The sequence below is a fragment of the Leuciscus leuciscus genome (genome assembly GCF_965113295.1).
Source record: "Leuciscus leuciscus genome assembly, contig: SUPER_11_unloc_1, whole genome shotgun sequence".
Classification (NCBI taxonomy): Eukaryota; Metazoa; Chordata; class Actinopteri; order Cypriniformes; family Leuciscidae; genus Leuciscus; species Leuciscus leuciscus.
Window position 1 is genome coordinate 2043110 of NW_028118546.1, and position 25703 is coordinate 2068812.

At 41.4% G+C, this 25703-nt stretch overlaps 1 protein-coding gene across 1 annotated transcript in view; it reads right to left on the reverse strand.

The window, feature by feature from the left end:
* Positions 1-24633, reverse strand: part of LOC309510013 (uncharacterized protein) — a gene marked incomplete at its 3' end in the record, with an annotated part of 1894646 nt that extends 1870013 nt beyond the window's left edge. The window contains exons 1-5 of the mRNA XM_082191149.1: positions 24412-24633; positions 24104-24217; positions 22560-22673; positions 21141-21248; positions 20896-21055 (exon numbers count right to left, since the gene is read on the reverse strand). Of these exons, the coding sequence (XP_082047275.1) occupies positions 20896-21055; positions 21141-21248; positions 22560-22673; positions 24104-24217; positions 24412-24461 (546 nt within the window). The 5' untranslated portion in view covers positions 24462-24633. The remainder of the gene's footprint in view (positions 1-20895; positions 21056-21140; positions 21249-22559; positions 22674-24103; positions 24218-24411) is intronic.
* Positions 24634-25703: the final 1070 nt, after the last annotated feature.

Genomic DNA, 25703 nt, shown 5'->3' on the forward strand with positions numbered 1-25703 from the left:
AGACTCACAAAGAGTCTGATTACATAATTCCCCATATTGCAACGTCCACGGACGTAAAACATGACCTCACAGAGAGAGTCTAGAGACAAGAGGGGATTCCTCTGTCCTTATAAGGTTGCGTCAGCAGACGCGAATATGACATAGCATAGACAGGGTGGGGAAACCTGAGCTAAATGCGGGAAATGTGGGTCTTACACAATTCTGCCCATAAGACAGTCGGCAGCGCATTGCGCATGCGATTTCAGTGTTCTAGTTAGACAGCTGAATCGGCTACACCGATAGTAGCTTAGCCTGCAAGGCGGGAACCTCTAGGTTGTAAAACCTAATAAATGTAGACGGCGAGGCCCAGCCCGCCGCCGTACATATATCCTGTAAGGAAATCCCGCTGGACCAAGCCCACGAGGAGGCAACACCCCTCGTGGAGTGCGCTCTAACTCCCAACGGGCACTGGAGGCCCTTGGCAGTATAAGCCAGCGCTATGGCGTCAACTATCCATCTGGATAGGCTCTGTTTCGAAACAGCCATTCCCTTGGAACGTCCACTGAACGAGACAAAGAGCTGCTCAGTCTGTCTGAAGACAGCAGAGCGGGACACGTAAGCTCTTAAAGCCCTAATGGGGCAGAGAAAACTTGAGTCCCCTTCCTCACTTGATCCCGGCAGGGCAGACAGGGAGATGACCTGAGCCCGAAATGGTGTGTTGAGGGATTTTGGCACATATCCATGCTTAGGTTTGAGTATGACTTTAGAGTCATTAGGTCCAAACTCTAAGCACGTTGGGCTCACAGAGAGCGCGTGCAGGTCGCCTATGCGCTTCACCGAAGCGAGAGCCATCAAAAACACTGTTTTGAAAGACAAATGCTTGAGGCTAATAGATTGGATAGGCTCGAAAGGGGCACCTTTCATGGCCGCTAAAACCGTAGAAAGGTCCCACATAGGAACTGAAGGAGGTCTGGGAGGATTTAGCCTCCTAGCTCCCCTGAGGAAGCGGATGACTAAATCGTTCCTTCCTAGAGACTGCCCCAGCGTTGTTCTGGAAAACGCTGTAATATCCGCCACATAAACTTTGAGCGTGGAAGGGGATCTGCCCTTATCCAACAGCTCCTGTAGGAAGGAGAGAACCTCCGTCACCTCACAATTGAGAGGTGATATGCTCCGAGCTGTACACCAGCCGGAGAAAACCGACCACTTCGAGGCATAAAGCCGCCGAGTCGACGGCGCTCTGGCCTGAGTGATGGTGTTTATCACTCCCTCTGCGAGGTTAACGGATAACCGTTGAGCGCCCACACGTGAAGCGACCACAGCTCCGGGTGCGGGTGCCAAATCGAGCCCCCGGCCTGCGAGAGGAGATCTCTCCTCAATGGCACTGGCCATGGAGCGATGTCTGCTAGCTGCATCAGGACTGGGAACCATGCTTGGTTCTTCCAGAACGGTGCTACAAGCAGTATTGAGCATTTCGTTTCCTTGACCCGCTCTAACACCTGAGGCAGGAGGGAGACGGGGGGAAAAGCATAAAGCGGGCAGCGCGGCCACACGTGGGACAGCGCGCTGTCGTTCTTGGAAAAGAACACGGGGCAATGAGCGTTTTCGCGGGACGCGAATAGGTCCACCTCCGCTCTGCCGAATCTCTCCCACAACAGCCGGGCTGTTTGTGGGTGTAGAGACCATTCGCCCAGGGGAATGTTGTTCCTGGACAGTCTGTCTGGGCCCACATTCTGGAGCCCAGGCACATGCACTGCTCTCAGCGAGCGCAAACTGTGCTGAGCCCATATTAGGAGGCGTTTCGCCAGCCTGTACAGGGATGTGGATCTCAGACCGCCCTGGCGATTTATATAGGACACCACGGCCGTGTTGTCCGAACGGACTACGACGTGTTGGTCCTTGATGTGGGGATAAAAGCGCGTTAGCGCGTTGTGCACTGCCAGCATTTCCAGGCAGTTGATGTGTTGGAGCTTTTCTCGTTTCGACCACAGGCCGAAGAACGGTCTGCCCTCGAGCAGCGCTCCCCATCCCGAGGTGGATGCGTCGGTCGACACCATCCTCACTCTCGAGGAAGTCCCCAGGCTTACACCTGATCGGTACCAGTCGTCTGCCAACCAAGGTGTCAGGGCTGTGACACAGCTCTGATCGACCTTGAGACGCAACCGGCCGGACACCCACGCTCCGCGCGGTACTCGCGCTTTCAACCAGAACTGCAGAGGGCGCATGCGGAGCAAGCCCAGCTGGAGAACCGTTGATGCTGAGGCCATGAGACCTAGCATCCTTTGAAACGTTTTGAGCGGGGTAGACGCGCCGCAGCGGAAAGATCTCGCCACGCGCTGAATGTGCAGCACGCGCTGTGGCGACAGCCGCGCTGTCATAGACTGTGAGTCCAGAATGGTACCCAGAAACGAAATCGTTTGACTGGGGTTCAGTGAACTCTTCGTCCAATTGACCGTGATACCAAGATTCTCGAGGTGGTCGAGTAAAATGGTTTTGTGCTCCACGAGCTGTGATCGTGATTGAGCTAGGATCAGCCAGTCGTCCAAATAGTTCAGCACTCGCATGCCTCTGAGTCTGAGAGGAGCGAGCGCCGCGTCCATGCATTTCGTAAATGTACGAGGTGCCAGGGACAAGCCGAACGGAAGGACTGTATACTGGTATATCTGACCCTCGAAGGCGAATCTCAAGTATCGCCTGTGACGTGACGCTATCTGTATTTGAAAATACGCGTCCTTCAGATCTATTGACATGAACCAGTCTCCTCGGCGAACCTGCGCGAGAATTTTCCTGGTCGTGAGCATTTTGAAACTGCGTTTCACTAATGCTTTGTTCAGCCGTCTTAGATCCAGTATGGGTCTGATACCACCGTCCTTTTTGGGGACTAGAAAGTATCTGCTGTATAGCCCCCCTTCGCTTTGAGCCAGGGGTACATGCTCTATCGCCCCTTTGCATATCAGTTTTGATATTTCGGCGCGAAGTAGGTGTGCTACTTCTAAATTCACCGTAGTCTCGACGCGCGCTGTGAAGCGGGGAGGGCGTCGACAAAACTGTAGCGAGAAGCCTCTCTTTATAATGCCCAGCACCCAGTCCGAAACCCCTGGAAGCGCTGCCCATGCTTCTGCATGGCTGGCTAAGGGCTGGATGCGAAGCGCGCTCTGTTCGCCGTGCGACAGAGGTGCTTCGAGGTGCGATAACATAGGCGTTATGCCTGTGGCATTCGAGGCGGGGGGCGCGCTTAATACAGCGGGCAGAGCGCTCGTCCTCGACCTTACTACAGTGCTTAACTGAGTGAGGGAGGTCTGAGCGAGCCCCGCGGGACTCATGTCTGCGAGTAAACGTGGGCGGGAAGCGGGCACATTTACTGCTTTGGCCGCGCTGCCTGTCTGAGCAGAGCGAGCGCGCACAGGTTTCGTTTTTACAGAGAGCCTGTGGTCTGTGAGACATAGTGTGTGTGGGCACTGGGGAGTGGGCACTTTCACTATATTGGAAGCGCAATCGACCTGAGTCGATTTTATGTGCGCGAGCCCTAAGTGTAGGGCTGTGCTTGTGTGTAGGGATGGGCACTGAGGAGTGGGCATCGACACTACATTTATAGCACCAACGGCCGTGGCACCAGAAAATACACTCTTTTCGGGATATATCTGGGTAGCCGTGAAAACGGCTTTTGTGTGCAGGCGAGCGGGCAACTGTGCAGGCTTGCGTCTTGCAGAAAACGCTGGAACAGTCGCAAGTCTTGGGACTGAAACAGCGGTGCGCTTGGGTGAGAGACCGGCCGCAGCGGGGCTCACACACCTGCGCTTCCCTAGGAGTGCTAGGACTTCTTCGGGGCTTCCGGCTTCACCACAACCCTCGGCCGAGGCCCGCGCTGAGCAGGGCGTCGGCTGGTAGAGCGAGAGCGGGACCTAGAGCTGTGCTGCTGTCGCTGCTGAGAAGGTGTGGCGGAAGGCGGGGGCTGATGCTGAGAGCTTCGCGGATTCTGTTTATCGCGATTCGCTGCAGAACCGGAGCGCTTCGGCAAGAAGTGCTTAAAGGCTTGGGACGCTTTCTGGGCCTCGGTAAATCTCTCCACGAACTCGGAGAGAGAAGAACCGAAAAGGCCAGCGGAAGACAGCGGGGCGTCGAGAAACGCGTTGCGCTCGGAATCAGCCATTTCCGTGAGCGTAAGCCATAGGTGCCTCTCAGCAACAGTGGCGGAAGCCATACATCTTCCCATGGCCTGTGCAGCAGACTTGGTAGCGCGGAGTGTTAGATCCGAAGCGCTCCTCAGATCCGCAATGCAGATAGCCTCCGGTCCCATCTCGTCCAGCTTACGGAGGAGATCACCTTGGAAAATCTGCAGTGTAGCCATGGTGTGTAGCGCTGACGCAGCCTGCCCAGCGGCGGAGAAGATTCGCGCGAGCAGCGTCGACGTCATGCGGCAGGCTTTAGAAGGCAACACCGGTTTAGTCCGCCGTCCAGCAGAGGGCGGGCAAAGGTGGGTCGCTATCGCCTGTTCCACCGGCGGAAGTGAAAGGTAGCCTCGGTCTTTCGCATTATCCAGGGAGGAAAATGCTGGCGACACAGACGAGCGCGTTCGCGCAGAGTAGGGCGCATTCCAAGCCTTCGCCACTTCTTCGTGAAGCTCAGGAAGAAAGGGGGCGGGCTTAGATTCCGGAGAAGTGCGCTCACCAGGGAGGAAGCTACCATCCAGCCGGGTACGAGAAGGGAGTTCCGGTGCAGACCACTCGAGGCCGAGGCTCGCCGCGGCCAGCGCGAGTACTCGCATGAGCTCCTTCTCTATGTTGGCTCTCGTAGTGGGCTTGCGGGCAGGAGGCGCGAGGTCCTCAGAGCTCGCCCAGTCCTCGCTGCCTGAAGCTAGCAGAGAGCAGGAATCCTTCTCTCTCGACGCGGCCTCAGAAATGACTTCCTCTGATGAAGCGGCGGCAGACTGCGGGCGCTGAGCATCAGGAAGTGAAACAGGAGAAGCCGGTGAAGCAGGCGGGCAAACCGGCGAGCTTGGTCGAGCTGGAGCGGGTTCCGGGGCCCGCTGCGAGCGGCGCTTCTTACGGCGCGGCAGCGCGGCGGGGAGTGCAGACTCTGAGAAGGATGCCAGGCGAGTCCGCAGAGTCACCATCGGCAAAAGGTCGCAGTGAGGGCAGCCGCCGTCAGCGAGCGCGAGTGCTGCATGGTTCTCACCCAAACAGGAAACGCAGATGACGTGTTGGTCTCCCTGGGCGAGTGGGGCTCGGCACGAGCCACATGAAGGCATCTTTAAAAAGACGCAGCTCTTTTAGGGGGTGAGTGTCGCGGCGGCGAACACACACACACACACACAAACAGAGTGGTAAAGGATATATAGCGCCGGAAAGCGCAGCAGGTACGGCTGTAGAAGGCGGCGTTGCCAGCAGCTTCGAGTGGCTCGTCCCGCTGAAATGCTTGCCTCAAACGACGCTTGCTTCCTCGTGATCCAGCGATGCGTGAGCTTCGCTGAAGAGATGAAAATCAAGTGAATCAGCCTTCTCGAGCTCCTTATATAGAGGCTAGCCACACCCATCTCGGCGGGAAATGGCTAGGAGGGCGCGAAGCGTCCTCATTGGCCTGACGTCACCTCAGGCCTCGCTCGATAGGCTTATGCAGTTGCTGCAGAGCAGCCAATGAGCGAGCGAGCCGTCTCGCCATAGCTAAGCACTGCCGCAACGCGCTTTACATGTATGAAAATTAAGGATAATTTTTTGCTTCAGTATTTCGTGAAAAGAGACTTTTCCCGTAGCGTTTTTACAAAACGCAGTACGAGAGGACTCTCGTAAGAGAACCATCTTTGATCCATTCACATTGTTGTGGGATTTGAGGAGGATCTATATCCCTCCACTCGCCTAACAGAAGGGATGTACATTTATCCCAATTGATTCTAGCAGATGTAGCTTTTTGAAAAGTTTTCAAACTAGAAGTCAAAGCAGCCATATCATCAATGTTCCTTATGAAAACAGTTATATCATCAGCATAAGCTGTGAGTTTTACAGGTGGGATCTCTGGAAAACCAGGAATACAGAATCCATATAGTCGTTTCCTCAAATGTGACAACAAAGGCTCAATAGAAATTGAATATAGAAGTCCTGAAAGAGGGCATCCTTGTCATATACCTCTTGTTACTGCAAAAGGTCTAGTTAGACAACCATTCATCTTAAGCATACTAGATGTTACACTGTAAAGCAGTTTAATACAAGAGACAAATTGTGGTCCAAAGCCAAAGGCCTTCAGAGTCTTTAGTAAATAAAAGTGATCCACTCTGTCAAAAGCTTTTTCTTGATCTAAAGATAAGAGTCCAATATCAATTTGATGTTTTTTAGCAACTGCAATAATGTCTCTTAGCAAAAACAAGTTGTCGAAAATTGTCCGCTCAGGGATACAGTATGACTGATCTTCATGAATTATAGTTGCCATACATTTCTTCAACTTATTAGTTATAGCTTTTGACAGTATCTTAAAATCAGTACACAGCAACGACACAGGGCGCCAATTCTACAAAAGTCCAAGATCTCCTTTCTTAGGGATTAATGTCAACACTGCCCTCCGACAGCTTAGGGGTAAAACACCTTGATTAAAGGACTCCAAAAAAACATCATACAAATCATGTCCAATCACATTCCAAAAGCTTTTAAAAAACTCAGCAGAGAGATCATCCACACCAGAAGATTTGCCACTGTTCAGCCCTTGCACAGCACTTGAAAGCTCATCAAAAGTCAAGAATTCTTCCAATTCCATCTTTTCTTCTTTAGACAACTGTGGAAGATCTAGAAGAAGTTCTTAAACTGCTACTTCATCACAAAATTCGGACTGATAAAGTTTTTCATAAAAAGAAATAGCAGAAACTATCATTTCTCGTTGATTGGTTATTTCTTTGCCATTAGGAAGTTTCAGTTTGTGAAAAAATGTCTGCTCTTTAGATTTTTTTCTCCAGTCCGAAAAAAAAAAGCAGTTGGAGCATCCATTTCATTGCACTTCACATATCTTGTTCTGACAAGTGTCTCCTTCTCCTGCTCTTCCAATAAATCCTTCAAAAGGCCTTTGTTCTCTTTAATGATATCACCTCCTCCCTGATTGCGGAGGCTTTGTTGAAGAATTTCTTGCTCTATCATCTTCATCTTCACTTTCAAGTTCTCAGTATTATTTGCTGTGTATTGTTGACAAAAAACCTTTATCTGCACTTTTCCCAGATCCCACCATTGACTAAGAGATGAATAACTACCTCTCTCTTCTCTCCAAGACTTCCACAAAAGACCAAAAGAGTGCACAAAGATGTGATCTTGAAGTAATGTATTATTAAAGTGCCACTGTGACTTATAGGATTTAGGTGACAAGACAGACATAGACATAGAGATATAATGATGATCTGATATAGATGTAGGGGAAATACGATTACTAAAAATTCTTCCTTTATTGCATTCCTCAATATAAAAACGATCCAATCTGGCAGCAGAAACCTTATTTGAATTAATTTTCAGCCAAGTATATTGTTTAACTTGAGGATAAACATCCCTCCACAAATCTACAAGACTATGTCTATTAATGAAAGATTTAAGAACATCAGGTTTTTCCTGGCTGAAAATGAGGCGGAGGTAGCAAAATCCGATAGCTCGGTTCCTCTAGGGGGGTCCGGGGGCATGCCCCCCCGTAAGAAAATTTTGTACATTTCAAAGATAAATGCATTAATCTGGTGCATCTTTTTATGTATAATGACCACTAGAAGGTGAAAAAAAAAAAACTTTTTACAAGCATGTATTTATTTATTTTTAGGCATTTTAATAATCAGATAATTTGATTTTATTTACAGTTCATAGGGGGCCATGAAATTACAAAACAGTACTAGTAAATTACGTGACTGCTACTTGTGATAGCTTATTTTATAAAAACGGCAGAAGAATTTCGGCTATTGCCTAAGTCAGGCTGGCTCTATGGATATATTTTAAGTAACCTAACTAGTTTGAGAGCCGAAGCTTAAGAAAAACAGTATCGGTACCTGGCTGTGACAAGTGAAGGCACTTCGATGCTGCAGAGAAGGTGCTTCTTGACTTTCGTGCGTCTGTGGAGGTTGTGATAACTGACAGGTGATGTTGAAAAGGGGGAGGGGCAGGGGCTCGTGCGCTTTCGCAGAAATTTACCTTGCTCCGTTTGAGACAAGCACGTTTAGGTGCTTAAAGCCCTGCATTTCAGCCCGAGCCCGACGTGCCAATATTATTATTATTGACTTATTTATGCCCCTAGGGCCGGGCTTCGGGCCAATTCTCACGTCATAATTCACATGCGGCCGGGCCTCTGGCTTTTTTTGGGTTATCCTTCTTTTTATATTTTTAGACATTAATTTAAAAAATATGAGAAGCTGACGACGACGATAGAAAAACAAACATAGAAAGACATTTCATAACCTCATAACTTTCATAATCTTATAATTACACAGTGACATATGACTGACATGACAGTCTCATGCACGCACGCACACACACACACACACATACGCACGCACGCACACACACACAGAAGGTTTCCCATCAGCGCGACCCACGATTCACCTCATGTGCAAATAATGGAGAATATTAAGAGAAAAAATCACAGATGGCCAACTTAAAACACAGCGGGAAGAGTGATAGAAGAGAGGAGGACTGGGTTAAAACCTTAGGCTACACTGTGGATGCTATTCTTTTTCTCCACGATGCTCTGTAAAAGACTGCTCTAACTTTTCGTTTCATTGGACTTTATTTTCGTTTAACTGTTGGAAACTACTGGAAAAAAGAATGGCCATGTTCTGTCGTGCATTTTTGAGGTAAGATAACCTGCAAGTTTATTTAATTTAATTGGTTTAGATAGGCTATTGCTCCTTTCGTTTGCGAGCGCTGGTTCGAGCAGCCTGAGCCTGCCTCAGTATTTCAAAAAAAGTTGTTTTACTCACTGTGGTTTAATAAATAATCATTTGTTAAATTAACTGTCTGTGTGATATGCTTGAAGTGTTTTATAGCCTATCTATGGATTGTAGCCAAGTAAAGTAGCCTATTAGCGTTGATTTGAGAGGCTAAATTGATCAAACATGTTGTAGGCTATACTCGCTGTCAGTTCGGCTTCATTTAAAAAAAAATGCTCCAAAACATTTGTCTAAATTAACATGATAAAGAAATGAAAAGAAACATAACTAACAAAACTGACCTATTTTAATGGCTGCAAATAGGGCAGGCTGCCGCTGTGTAATAATAATAATTAAAAAAACGGACTCGGGCTGATAATTCTGATGAGCTGTCGGACTTGTGCCTGAGCGTCTCGGGCCAGGGCCGGGCTCGTGCTTATTCTGATGCAGTCGAAATGCGCAGAACGGTTTGAGAATGGAATGGAACCCGGCCGTGAACCCGCTGCCGAATCGTATCGGTGGAAAAGAGGTATCTAATCATGTGATTCCGTCTTGAGTTTTTGTCGACAGACGGAGGCGGCCCGAAATTTGACGGAGGCGGCCGCCTCATAATTCTCTATGCAGGAAAAACCCTGTTCATGATTCCTATCCAATTTATGATCTACCGTACAATTAAAATCACCCCCTATAACAACAATCTTATCATCTGAACACTTCAACAATTCTTCAGAAAGTTTCAGAAAAAAATCACAGCGCTCGCTTCCTATATTAGGAGCATAGATATTCTAAAAAGAAAAACTATTATTGCCTATTATTAAATCAGCTCTAAGAAGGCGTCCTGGTATTATTTCTAAGAAAACTGGATTATCTTTAACACGCTTTGAGAATAAAAACGCAACACCAGCACTCACGTTCGTACCATGACTAAGACTAATACTGCCCTCCCATTCATTTATCCAATCTGTCTCATTACAGGCATCAGTACGAGTCTCTTGCAACAAAATTACATCTGCTTTTTTAAGTTGTAAATACTTAAATAAAGTCACTCTCTTTCGTACATCCCTACATCCATTTATATTTAAGGATCCGATATTAAAGGATACCATCAGGATGAAAAAAGAGAAAATGAATAAATGCCAATATAGATGTAATTTCCAATACATAATAGGCTACCTCTTTAAGGACTTTTCTTTACTCTTTTTCTGACAGCACTTACAAACTTTTTTAAACGATAACGCTTAGGCTGATCTAATTCCTCAAGTGTTGCTTTCTTCATAGCCATAGCAGAGGAATCAATAAAAAGCTTCAAATCAGGAAAATACGTTTCAATCTTTGGTTTTCTCTGTTTTTTTGTAGCATTCAAGAATTCATCCAGCTGTTCCAAACTATAATACCAGATCCTCTTTAATCGCCCAACAGTACTTTCCTGAGAATTGAATTCATCCAATTCATCAGTGATTAAGTCTGAACACTCACTATCCGGTTCACTGTCAACATCCTGTGATATTGGTTCAGCGTCATTTTGGGACATATCCCTATTTGATGCCTGCACCTCATCCAAGACATCCCTCACTTTAGACCCATCTTGTTCTCCAGATTGTTCTACCTCCTCCACAATCTCTACAGGGTCATTCATTCCACTCTGTCTAGCATCAGGAATGATCGCATCCGTTTCTGTAATCTCAATATTGCCACCCTGAGGCAACTGTTCTCTCATTTCAGTAGACGCGTCAATTTCCGCATTCAAATCAACTGCAGCGCTTTCTATAGTCGGTTTAACCAACTCGTTATTCTCCAAAACAATTGAATCTTGCACTGAACCATTCTTTGCGCTTTGAGCCTCTTTCACAACAGGACAACCTGTTTTAATATGGCCGTATTTTCCGCAAACAAAGCATTTCATAGTCGCAGTAGTGATAAATATTGTATAGTCCTTACCAAACACTGTCAATTTAACAGACACATCAAGCATTTCAAATTCAGCGCTTAATATCATCAGAGCCTGACGTCTGAAAGACATGACATGTTTCAACTCTGGATTTTTCAGTCCTAGAGGAATCATTCTAATCTGCCCAACCAATTTTCCATAACGAGCTAAGATAGACTCGAGCGCTTTATCAGAAATAAACGGAGGTACGTTTGACAACATCACTCTTTTAGAAAGACTAGACAAAGGTAAAATTGGAACAAATACATCCTGAACAGTTAAACCACACTCCACCAATTGACTAACCATTTCGATTTCCTTCAGAAAAACGACAATTGCTTTATTCATTCTTGAAGCGGACATTATGTTTTGTGCACCTATTTCTCGACCAATAGCGACCAAAACACTCTCAATAGACACAGACTCATCTGACGGCATGCACTTGCACGCGTGCCGAGCAGACAAACAGGAAAATCCATCGGAATTTGAGCCCATCTTTATCAGATAAACTGACAAAAATAGCCACTATAACACCTTCTCCTCTAACTTACAGCAATATTCAAAATAAATAAATAAACTCAGAAAGGAAAAGTTCAACTCACTCAGCAACTCCACACACTCCTTGCTCACGCGCTCCCCACAAACACGCCGCACATGCGCACACAGAGAGAGAGAGAGAGAGAGAGAGAGAGGGGGGGGGGGGGGGGTCTTATTTGCGTCACTCCTTCATTGCTGTGCACTTTTTTTCTGCACAGCGGCTGATTTGTAGTTTTTACCACCAAAAGTTTCTCTGAGTTTTCGTATTTCCCATTCATTTCCTGTCGGTCATTTTTGAAGGAACCAAGTGTGACACTTTTTTTTTTACGACCCTTTACCATATCCGATTCATGTCTATGATTATTTTGTGTGTGTTCACAAAGCTAATACAACAAACGTCACCAAGTGTCATCCCATTCAGATGAAGCAAGATGAATCATTTTTAAACCGAAGAGGATCAGAGAATGTCAACATTGAAAAGTGGAAGATTAATCAATTTATTAAAGAAATGTTAATTATTAGAAACCTTTTTGTCCCTGATATTATTATTTTTTTTCTATTTCTATTTCTTTTTCCTTTTTTTATATTGTGCTCTGTTCTTTAGGACATTTATTATAGTTTTGTTTTGCCTTATTGTAATGATATTTACTGCAATACAAAACTTTACTTCCGCATTCCTCGATTCCTATGGAAGTCTGTGGGTGTTGTAACTCTGTCAGTTCAAAAACACTGTTGTTTTAATATAACATTTATACTTTGTGTATTTGTGTAATGTTTTGTCTTGTTTGTGATGTGGAGTAATTATATATATATATACTATATAGTACTGTGCAAAACTCTTAGGCACGTTAATCATTTTTCTGTTTCTTCATGTAATCACAGACGGACTCGATGATGGTGAGATCAGATCATACCGGCTGTTGTCAGATTCCTTGTGCATACACAAATCTCACTGGATTATTACAATTAATGGCAAAAAGAATGTTTGGAAATCTAAACTGATATTTCCTACTGACACATTACAGCAAAATATATAAATAACTGACTTAAAACCATCTTTTTTGGGGGGGGGTATTAACATGCCTAAGACTTTTGCACAGTACTGTATATACTGGGGAGAACATTTATGTTTTAGGATTAGCATGTTTAATCAAGCATTGGCTCACCTGTGATGTTCACTGATTTAACTGAATATTTATTTATTGTGCATTTGGACTGAAGTAAGTATCACTTGTAATTTATTGTTTAACTGAGTGACTATGAATCACACATAAAATACTGGTTTTGGTTTTCCTGGTCAAACTATAATTGTACAGAAAATGAGCTCTCAATAAAATGTATTCATTTGTCTCTCATTTGTGTTGTGTGGATGTGTAATTGTTTGGTTGGACTCCTTCTTCAGACCCGAAAACAAGCTAGAGTTTAACAAGCAAAGTCGGTGATTGAGTAAAAAAGTTAAAAACTATTAAATAACTAATACATAATATATTTACCAAGGACAAAATATGTGTTTATAAGAGAGTTCATCTTACCCCAGTTTCTCCAGTTTACAGTGAGGATCCTCCAGTACAGCAGAGAGCAGATGAACTGAATCTCCTAGTTTATTCTCAGAAAGATCCAGATCTCTCAGGTGTGAGGGGTTTGATCTCAGAGCTGAAGCCAGAGCAGAACAACCTTCATCTGTGACTCCACAATCACTCAACCTGTAGAGAACAATGACACACTCTTCACTCTCTCAGTTCAGATCAACACATACAAGCCACAATTCTACACAGACTATTAAATATGTCTAAATTTCAATTGGAGATTTATCAGTCATAAAAAAAAAAATAAAGAAATTCAAAAAGCTTTCAACACATGTTCTTCATAAATCCAACAGTTCTAAATGAGCTCAAACACAAATACACCTCTTCTCTGTGACAGACTCATCGTGAAGATGAAAGCACACAAGAGTATGGTAGGTTAACTACTGACTAGAAGTAACTTTGTAACTACATGCCAACTTATTCTAACCCTAACCCTACCAGTCTACTAATAAATCTATTAACACTCCAATGGGAGTTAGTAGACATGTGCAACTGTACTGATAGTCAACAGAATGTGTTCAAGGGACCATTAAAATAAAGTGAAACCAATATGGTCAAACCTAAACTGAGAATTATGACAACACTGTTGCTGACAGTGAACATACCATGAGGTTTTACTGGATATGCAGTGATTGTTTCTGTCTTCCTAATGCTACCTTCTGCCTCTCTGTTTTGCTCTTGCACACAATCTACTTCATGCCTCCTGTCCTCTGATTGATAGTTTATACTTTTTTTTATCAAATAAAGTATTTTTTGCTGAGAAATGATTTATTAATGATTCATGATTTTTATAAATTAATGTAAGAAACATTTACTGGACTGAAGAAACTGGGTTTATTGATTATTCACCATTTGTTAATGTTAAAAATTTAATTCTTTTGACATTTTTTCATGTTAATATAAATGTCAAATATGACACAACAGGCTTTTGGGGAACATTTTCCATCTCTTAATTATTATTGATTTGCATTGAATTGCATATATGTGTCAGGCAGTGTTGGGAAAGTTCACTTTCTACATGAACTAGTTCAAAGTTCAGTTAACAATTTTTTAAATGAACTAGTTCAGTTCATAGTTCAAACTTCAAAATTTTGAACTAAAGTTCACAGTTCCAAAAAATGAACTAGTTCAGTTCTTTTTTTCCATATGTTGTGCGAGCTATTATTTTTCAAAATTATTGCCACAGCCCATATAAAACCACAGACAGCAATTATGTTATCAGTTTTAACACTGAAACTATGCGTCAGATTTCATCTTCATATCCAATTTTAAAATCCTTATCCAACCAGGTTTTACATAGCATTGAGGGTAGGGTTGCCAACTAAACAAATGCGGGACAATCGTGCATGGTTCTTTACAGGAAAATGAGGGACACTCAAAAATATTTGTAGGCTATAGGCTAGGCCAACATAACACAGTAGGCCTATATGTCATTTCAGGTTCGTATGCGTTTAAAAGGTTTTCAGACAACACATTTGTTTTGATTAAAGTCATATTACACACAAACCATAGTTCAAAATAATAGCATTTATCTGAAATAGAAAGCTTTTGTAATTATACACTACTTTTAAAGAAATTAATAGCCTACTTTTATTCAGCAAGTACATTTATAATGCTACGTTTTTTTATTTCGGATAAATTTACTTTGAACCTTTTATTTATCAAAGAATCCTGATTTTTTTTTCTTTCTTTTTTTTTACATTAATAATAATTAATGTATAAATGTTTCTTGGTCAGCAAATCACATCAGTATATTATTCCCTCAGGATGATTTGATGCTTTCTTGCGTGGCTGGATGTATGTTGGACTCACAATAATCACGTTGTTTGAATTCGTTAAAACTGATTTGCCGAAATCAAAACCCAGTCGGACAGTGAAAGGGATTTGCCGTTAGCGCGAGTCCGGATCGAAGCGACCAGACAGCGGAGGATTCTGTGCGCAAATCAAACAATGATTTGTCCCAAAATAATAATTAATTCTCAATTTAGAGTTTGTTATTCGTATGGTCTGATCTCTGGGTCTGATGCGCGTGAGTGTGGACTGTGATTGGATGATGACCGGTGTCGTGATCAAGTGTTGCTGTTGTATCAGATTCAGTCATACATCAGTGGTTAGATCAGCATCAATAAACGGGACAACGGAGGTTCCGAACGGGACAAATACATTTCTATAGAAATCTTGCACCCTTTTGAACGAAGTTAAACTGAGAGAGCGTGCCGTTCACAGACACCAGAATGAACGAGTTCACAGTAACGTTCATCAGGCAGTAACAGAGTACGTTCAGTTCACGTTCGCCCAAAATATGAACGAGTTCATGAACTATCTATCGTTCAATGAACGCGTTCAGGCACAACACCGGTGTCAAGGTTTTAGACTTATGTTTGGCCACATAGATTATATATGTTCATTGTGTCTCTTGTTGGTTTTCAGTCTCTGTCATTATGTCTCCTGTGCCTTGTTCCCTGTTTGTGTATTTAAGTCACCCTTCTCCTGAGTACTTTGCTCAGTGTTTCCAGTGCTATGACCAAGTCTAGGTCATTCTCTTGCTGTGCCTCTTTTGGAGTTATCTAAATCTAATTTGTGTACCTGGTATAGTTCCTTTGTTTTGTTTAATTGACTTTTGCTCTTTGAAATTTTGGAGTACTCACAGATCTTTTTGTGAACTTTTTTTCAAATTCCTTCTGGATTTACTTTGTGGACTTTTTGGATTTACTTTTTGGAACTGTTGTCAATCTATTTGTGGAAGTTTTTTGGAGTTTACTTTTTGGATTTATCCTAGGAAAGTTTGGACGTTCCTTTTCATCAAATACAAGATTTGAAGATATTTCCCAGAACTGTCATCTGGTTTTCTGCATTTGGGTTCACCTTTTGACTGTGTTCAAGTTTTCACACTAGTCCTAACCCTGTGTTTCTGACAGTATGAGCCATAAAAGCGATGTATAAATATGATACTCAACAAAAAAACACACATGCATGCATATACAAGTTAGCATCTGTTTTTTGTTGAGTATCACATTACACACACACACACACACACACACACACACACGCACGCACACGCACGCACACGCACGCACGCACGCACACACGCACACACATGCACACACACACACGCACGCACACGCACACACGGCTTTTATGGATCATGGATCAAAAAAATGGTGTATTAATAATCAATAAACCCCAGTTGCTTCAGTCTAATAAATGTTTCTTACATTTACATTTATAAAAATAAAAACTTTCTGAGCAAAAGGACTTTACTTGAATTTTGTTTTTGTTTTTTAAGTATAAACTATCAATCAGAGGACAGAAGGCATGAAGAAGACTGTGTACACGATGTTTCTCAGCAAAGTTTTGGTCATATTGATCATTCATAGGCCCTAGAAATTTGCATATTAAATATGATACAGTAGGCTAATATAGTCATAAACAGGCATTGTTCGACCGAATTTTACAAAGAATGTTTAAAGTTATGAGAGAATACATGTTTTAAAATTGTTATTAAAATGTTGTAACACGCATTGCCAAACAAACATTCTTTTTTCCAATTAATTTATACTCCCAAAGGGGAAACGTATCCTGGGAGATACAAACATTTACAGGCAGATTATGGAAAATGTAAAAATTAAATCCATAAAATTTCAACATAAATATAATAAGCTAACACTTAACAACAACTATTTAACACATGTATCACTGAAGGCGGTTTAGTTTGAGATCTTTCACTTTTGAAAAAGTATTAAATCTCCTGATAAAAACACAGGCGAAGAAGAAGCAGAAACATGCAATATCATATGTGACCCGTGCTGGCAAAATGAGTCAGAATGCGTACAGGATAATTCTGAGCTACAGGCAAAATGGTCGAATTTGAGGTGTTCACAAAAATGAGTTCATTAAGCCCTCATCTAGTGATCCCAAGGGTCAAAATACCAATTAAACATTTAAAAGTATCTTTATTTGTATGTTTTCCTTTGTCCATGAAAAATTCAGTTTTCTCTGCTCGCTTCTCGACGACTGTGCTTTCCCTCAGCACAAGTTTGGTATTGTTTTAAAACGTAGCAATCCAACTTTGTGAATATTAATAGCGAATTCTCGATGGCATGAGTCTGAACCAATGAAATGTGATTTTCAAACTCATACTGATTTAAACAAAATGATTTTACTCACATTGACTGACACATCCGAAGCGTGCCTCAAAGACGCCTCAGACAGCGCGTGATCCCGATATACACTTATACCTACACAGAATTACAGTGTTTCAAAATATCTGTCTTGGCGAGTATTCAAGCAAACATAATCTGCTATGTCTTAAAGGTATAGCGGAGGATATTTTACTTCCTGGTGGGTAACCTATACTATTGGTCCTCCTAATTGTCAATCATTCTGGTGAATCAATCAAACTTTTCAAAAAGTGGAGAGGGCGGGTCTTATCTAAAATTTGGAAAGATCCTCCGCTATACCTTTAAGTGAACATTTGGTTAACTGTTGGGGAAAAACAGCTGATGTGTAACATTATATTAGACCTGTGCAGTACAGTAGGTCTGAATATATAGGCTGTCTTTTTCATTAATTTTAATCAAACAATTGTGGTACCATGGGGGAAAAAAGTTGAATATATATTGTTCCTATAAATATTTGGTTTTGACTCGGTGGTGTGTGCCAAATGTGGTGTTATTACCCAAGATTTTAAGGTATGGTTGGTAGATGATTTTGTTTTGGAACCTTCAGAAAACTTTAACCCGATTTTTCTCAAAATTGACTTTGACTATTAAAGTCAAACAGGTGTAGCTCAGTCATGAACAATTGCTCATTGCGACTCATTTTGCCAGAACGGGTCACGTATGTAAGCAGACGCAAATGTAAAATCAAAACTGCCTAATGTTACTTAATGAAATGTCGACGCAGGACGAGGTATAGGACTGTGAAGCTTTGGGGGTGTTGCTGGACTTTATCTACTCCATCTGTGTTTTGATCATCGTTCTGAATCCGATCCAGACGTAGTCTAAATATCTAATATCTAAAAATTCTTAAATCAAGATACATAAGCAATTTTTCAGTATACAAGACTTAACATTTTAAGTTATTTTGCTTCTCAAGTAAATTTATCTTCAATTAAGAATACAAAAAAGAAAAGAAAACAGAAATACTGAGAAAGAAATTTATTTTCTGCAGTGTAGCCCTAAAATTTACATCAGAGCATTTAGTCCAGGGTTCCTCAAATCCGGTTTTGAAGTGCCGCTGTCCTGCAGAGTTTATCTCCAACCCTAATTAAAGACGCCTGAACAAGCTAATCCATGTCTTCAGAGTTACAGGAAGGAGAGTTTTATCAGGGTTTGAGCTAAACTCAGTAAGGCAGCGGCCCTCCAGTGCCAGATTTGTGGAACCCTGATTTAGTCTTACAGAAGACAATAACATGTCTGACTATGATATACCGTAGATGATCTTACCCGAGTTTCTCCAGTTTACAGTCAGGATCCTTCAGTACAACAGAGAGAAGCTTCACACCCGGATTTCGCAGTTTTCTATTATTCAGATCCAGTTCTCTCAGTTGTGAGGGGTTTGATATCAGAGCTGAAGTCAGAGCAGCACAATCTTTCTCTGTGACTCCACAATCACTCAAACTGTAGAGAGATGAAAATCATACTTGGTAAACACTATGAACTGAAAACAAAAAGCAATAGAAAATTGAGAAAAAGTAGACAATTTGTAGATGGAGTAAAGAAAACACTGCACTTGGTCACCAATGGATGGCATTGTCTCAAAATTACTCAGGAACCTTGAGGTAATGGTGTCACAGATTACAATTGGAGAGAGTTAAGTGTGAATAAAAGACAAATGGGACATGGTGTGGACTCAGGATAACAAACTCTCAGTGTGCAAAAGAACAAGATTCTGAACAGACACGACATATACAACATAAAATTAAACCAACTAACTCCTCGCTTTGCTCTAAATGTAAGACCGCATTCTTGGGCTAGAATTCTTGGCCTCCCTTGCAGGTGAATAACCAATAAACATGCTATATGAATATTAAATTTTTTGTCCGTTGTTGCCAGGAAAACTACTTTATAAATCATTTGTAACATTAAACTTGTTTGTTTTAAATGAATCCTCATGTTGAAGACATTGGGTGTCAGGTGCTTTAACACAAGTTTGAGTCAGCTTGTATTGTTTCCCAATCACATCTCCCCGTCATTATTCACATCAATAAAATAGATTTAAAAAAATCAGAAAAACAATAAAATCAAGTATGCTGCCATATTGCTCCTATTACTGATAAAATAAATGTTTGTATGTTTCTTAGATTTATGAGCTTTTTATTTTCTTTTGTTTTAACAGTAAAGTGATAGTTTTCACTGATACTTACTGAACTTTAATCACGGGCAGCAGCTTCTGAAGAACCTTCAGTTTTTCAGCTTTATTGTTTTCTCCAACAAATGTATTAATATCAAACTTCTCCAGACTCTTCTCTGATGTCAACAACACAAAAACTACAGCTGACCACTGAGATGAAGAGAGTCTGGCTTCACTTATTGTTCCAGATTTCAGATACTGTTGTATTTCCTCGACTAGTGACTGGTCGCCCAGTTCATTCAGACAGTGGAACAGATTGATGGATTTCTCTGGAGAGTCAATGGTCCTGATCTTCTCCTTGATGTACTCAACTGTTTTCTCATTGCTGTCAGACTTTATTCTTCTTCTCAGTGTCATTAGTCCCTGAAGGAGAATCTGATGAGACTCCACTGACAAACCCAGAAGGAAGCGCAGGAAAAGGTCCAGATGCCCATTTTTACTCTGTAGAGCCTCATTCACGGCTCTCTCATGGAGCTCAGAAAATGAAACATGTTTAAACTTAACTTGAAACCAGTCCTTTAATACAAACAACAAATCTGGTTCAGAGACTGGGTCAAATACATTCCTGTTGTTGTTTGTGAAGCAGAGGTGCACATATAAAGCTGCTAGATGTTCCTGAACACTCAGATGAACAAAGCAGAAGACTTTCGCCTGATACAGGCCTGACTCCTCTCTGAAGATCTGAGTGCACAATCCTGAGTACACTGATGCTTCTGTCACATCAATGTCATACTCTCTCAGGTCTTTCTCATAGAAGATCACATTGCCTTTCACAAGCTGCTGAAAAGCCACTTTTCCCAGTTTGAGGATCATGTCTTTATCTGTCAGGTTCTTCTCATAGTCCTTCTCATGTTTGATGTTGGACTGAAGGATCAGGAAGTGTGTGTACATTTGAGTGAGAGTCTTGGGAATCTCTCCACTCTCTGCTTCACTCAACATCTTCTCTAGAACAGTGGCTGAGATCCAGCAGAACACTGGGATGTGGCACATGATGTAGAGGCTCCTTGATGACTTCAGGTGTGAGATGATTGTATTGGCCAGACTCTGATCACTGATTCTCTTCCTGAAGTATTCCTCCTTCTGTGGCTCATTGAAGCCTCGTACCTCTGTCACTCGATGGACACACTCAGAGGGGACGAGATCGGCTGCTGCTGGTCTAGAGGTGATCCAGATCAGAGCAGAGGGAAGCAGATTCCCCACAATGAGGTTCATCAGCAGTACGTCCACTGAGGCTGATTCACTTACATCACAAAACCTCACATCACTCTGAAAATCCAGAGACAGACGACACTCATCCAGACCATCAAAGATGAACAACACTTTATATTTGTCACTGGATATTTCCATTTCTTTTGTTTCAGGGAAAAACACATGAAGAAGATCTGAAAGACTGAGTGTTTTGTCCTTCATCAAATTGATCTCTCTGAAAGGTAGTGGAAATATGAGCTGGATGTCCTGATTCACTTTGCCTTCAGCCCAGTCTAGGATGAACTTCTGCACAGAGACTGTTTTTCCAATGCCAGCGACTCCCTTTGTCAGCACAGTTGTGATGGGTTTGTTTTGTCCAGGTAAAGGTTTAAAGATGTCATTGCATTTGATGGGTTTGTCCTCTGTTGCTGCTCTCCTGGATTGTGTCTCACCTCATGTTCATTACAGATCTCTCCACTGTCACCCTCTGTGATGTAGAGCTCTGTGTAGATCTCATTCAGGAGTGTTGGGTTTCCCTGCTTTGCTGTTCCCTCATTCAGACGCTTAAACTTCTCCATCAGTTTTGATCTAAATGTGTTCAGGACTTCATGGCTGTAAAATTAAAATAACATAGTATTACATAAGTTAAATATATAGAGTAAAATGTTGTATTTGTTTACCTGTTTGTTTACTTTACCTGACACTAGCATCCCTGCTTTCATTAAAGTCCTGTAGTTGATTCATAGGCTGGTCATTCTTCTTACAGGCGGGTTTTGTTACTGTTGATCTTTGTGGTGGGATTGACCTTAAACATCATGAAGAGAATCAAGAATCAGACATATTGGTGGATTTGTTTTATATTACCTTAATAATTCACTGTCAACCTCCTAAAACAGATAATAAGTAAATGCACTTATTAATAAATCAACTGCTCAAGGCCACAACTGTAATAATACTAAAAACAAAAACTATAAAAAAAAAACGTTTGTCAAGACAAACTTTGTGTTAGCTTGAGAAAGCTTTTTATATATTGTAAATATTATATTAAAATAATATATTATTGATTGATTGCTTATAATTTAACATCATGTCAGTTGTCAGAGCTATTTTAATGGTGAGAATAAAAGTAGCAAAATATAAAAAGAGAAATAAACTAAAAACTAAATTTACAAATGTTTTTAAACTAATTCAGCCTCACTTAATAAAAAAAAAATCTATTAATACGAATCAACAGAATAAAAACAGAGTCCTAGAAGAGTTAAAACCATCGCATTCCTTTAAAATCTGCTTTAAAGATAGTGGACTCTGTCATAAGAGGCATAAAGGAGGATCTTCAACTGATAACAAAACCTTGTGCCTATTTGGCAATATATGCAGATGATTTGGTCCCAGTGATTATCAGAGTAGAAACAATGTTTTCTATCAACAACAGGATTAATTTCATAAAGTTTAAAGGTCATATGATGCGATTTCTTGTTTTCCTTTTTCTTTAGTGTGTTATGTAGCTGTTAGTGCAAGTATAAGATCTGCAGAGTTACAAAGCTCAAAGTGTAAAACCTTAAGAGATATTCTTTATAAAAGTTATAAAGGCTCAGCCACGCCTTCCTAAAACTCTTCTTTCAAACTCGCCCCAACAAATCTAGGTCAGTGTGTGGGGACAGAGTTTCATAAATAAATGTATACGCAAAGAAAGAAGGTGTAACTTTTGTTCTCGCTGTATTATTGTTGCCGCCAGCGCCGCCATGTCGTGGAGACACTGTGTTTTTCGCTGCGAAAGCCAAACTAAATGAGTTTGGCCTTCCAAAAGAGGACACAATTAGAAAACAATGCTTAAACTTTATTTACAACTGTTCCAGAACAGTACAACTAAAATATTCGACTGTGTGATGCGCAATTTTCAGAGGACTGTTTCCAGACCCTGCGAGAGTACAAGGCAGGCCGTGCACAAAGCTGATTCTAAAAAGTGGGGCAATTCCATATTTGCTTGTACATTCTGGCGCTTCTGACTCACACACAGTAAGTATGTTTTTTTTATATTTTAAGAATTTGCTACTGACTATTCAAAAATCTCTTTCATTCAAATATTTAAATGTCTTTAAGAAATGTTATAGCCTACCTGAGATCAGTCTGTGTATCGTCATTCTTAAAATCTATTGGATGACCCATAGACCCGTCACTCCTCAAAGACACACAGCTGGGCTCGGGTTCTGATCTCTCCTGCTGAACTGAACTATAACAGAACAGATTTAATTAGTTTTTGATGATAATCATCATATGCAAGATCTTCATACTGTTTGGATGAAAAGCACTTGAGGAGGGTTTAGACATTGTTTTCAAGAAATTCATTTAAAACAGACATCTCTTTTATTATGGGCCTATAAAAGGTTATTTCATTTGGAAATATGTTCAGATGATATGGTCCCATGAATTGTCTGAGTAGAAACAATGTTGTAACTTTTGTTCTCGCTGTATTATTGTTGCCGCCAGCGCCGCCATGCAAATATGATCGCTCATCTTGGACATCTGCATTTTCCGGATCAGAATCGGGCTCGAATTGATAAGGTAGTTCTGACATGATCACATGCCTTTATTGCTTCTGGAGCTGATGTTCCAAATGTGGTAAGGGGCGAGACATTTCCGTCACACGCTTGAAGGGGTGGTTGATTATGATTTCACTTTTTTAACTTTAGTTAGTGTGTAATGTTGAAGACGAAGTCCTTAAAAAATGCTAATCAATGAATAGAAGATAACACATAAGCTACCTAAATTCATCAACTAACCATTCAGAAATGTACTGTTGCATTCTACATGTTGTCACTTCTTGAGTCTCTCCATTATTGTCTGACTCTGGTTTGAACATAAACATTGACATTTTCAGTGCATGTCTGTGTGAGGTAAAAGGATATAAAATATCTGTGGGGTATTTTGAGCTAAAACTTCACATACACACACTGGGGACATCAAAGACTTATTTTACATCTTGTGAAAAGAGCATTATACCACCCCTTTAAGGTTATCGGGCCAATCACAATGTACTGGCTAGCTGGCCAATCAGAGCACGCCACGCTTTTCAGAACGATGAGCTTTGTAAAAATCAACGCATTTCAGAAAGGCGGGGCATAGAGAAGCAACAATAATGTACAGTATGTGTAGAATAATGAGTATGTTTGTTTTTTAACCTAAAACCGCATAAACACATTGCATTACACCAAATAATGTTATTTTTAGAACCGTCATATGACCCCTTTAATTGTATTACATTGATACCATCTGTTGGTCATTTTTGGAGGAGTCATTTTGGAGGAGGTTATAATGGGTTTGAGGTCAGAATATAGAATAGGGTATTTTTTTTAGCTCTGAATATAAGGCCACAGCAGCACTGCTGCACATTACCTGCAATTCCACAACGCCCAGGTACCAACAAAAAGGACTGAAGTCCATTTAAAATGACCACAAAAGTTGGGTGTTTCAAATAATATCAGCATCTCTTTCAATAAAATGCTATTTATCTGATTCCAAGCCATGAAATTGGAACACTCATAGATATGTCTCTCTTGCATCAGGTGAAGACAATGTCTATTATGAATATCATAAATACAAAATACAAAACACCATAATATTAAAATGTTAATCATGTCTTTAAGAAATGTTGTAGCCTACCTGAGATCAGCCTGTGTATTGTCATTCTTAAAATCTATTAGATGACCCATAGACCCGTCACTCCTCAAAGACACACAGCTGGGCGCTGGTTCTGATCTCTCCTGCTGAACTGAACTATAACAGAACAGATTTAATTATTTTTTGATGATAATCATCATATGCAAGATCTTCTTACTGTTTGGATGAAAAGCACTTGAGGAAGGTTTAGACATTGTTTTCAAGAAATTCATTTAAAACAGACATCTCTTTTATTATGGGTCTATAAAGGGTTATTTAATATATTTATTTAATGTATTAATTTAAAGTACCTGCAAACTGGAGAAAAATCTTCAACTCTGGATGTTTGTGTGTCATCCATGATGAAGCTGAACAGTTGAAACAGTCTGATCTCCACTGACACTGGATGTAAATGACGAACAAACACTAAACTAAAGTAATTAAACTTAATTAAACATCTTTATCAATGATCTGATCATGAGAGTTGGAGGTAAATAGATAATGACATCGATGCGTTCACTCAAAAAAGTAATTTGAAAAATCATCACATAGCCTAACTTACAGCACGATACACAAAAGAAACCCTGTTCCTTTACTACAGGATGAAAAATGTCAAACACGTCCTTTCAGAAAAAAAGTATTAATGTGGACGTCACCTGTAAAGGGCCTCAAGACATAAAAAGTCCCCTTGATCCATATTTAGTCTAGATATCCAACCGATTCACAAACTCCTCCATCTTTTCCATCAAGTAGCTAGTACACACATTCCTGTCTACGGTTTTATAAAAGTTTCTGTGAAATACTTACTACTATTTTGTATCGGAACTTAGGAATCGACTGTCTGATTACATGGCGAAACATCAGCTTCGCTTTCAAGGGAACTCGAGCTGCGTCGAGACGCGGTGGGAACGCCCTGCGTGATTGCGTCGTGAAGCACGTGTATAACCAGTCCAATGGAAAGACGAGACGTAATAGGCAGGTGAGATGGTGCTCGATGCAGAGCCAAATGGGAGGAGCTAGAGCTCGAGCTCCCCCTTTTCTGGAGCTCCAGCTCCACCTTGCTAAATTTAGTGAGCGGGGATTCGCTGCAGCGTCAAATGGGAGGAGCTAGAGTTCTAGCTCACCCTTGCTGGATCTAGTGCGAGTTCAACCGTGATGGAGGAAGGACAAGTTTGTTTTGATGCGCAAGATGCTGGCATACATCATATTGTATTTTTCTCTAATATTTGTCGTGATTGATTAAATATTTATCGTTTCTGTGACAAACGCATAAAAACACCTAATAAGAACATTGCTCACACTGTGTGTGTGTGTGTCTGTTTCTAAAAACGATTGAAACGTATCTATGTTGCCTATTATTTTATCTTTATAACGGTTTCGTTGTTTTCCTCACTTTTAAAGCTGCTTTGGACAAAAGCGTCTGCTATGATTATGTAAATTACTAGACTTAAAAGGCAATGTGAAAGCTTAGATAGTGCACCCCTATTTATTTTTTGTCCACCGCATTTACGTGTGTGTTATTTGTGAATTAATCTAAATCATCTGATTAATTTATGAAATAAAAAATAATAAGACTAGGTACCTAATCTGCCCTTTTTGTAGA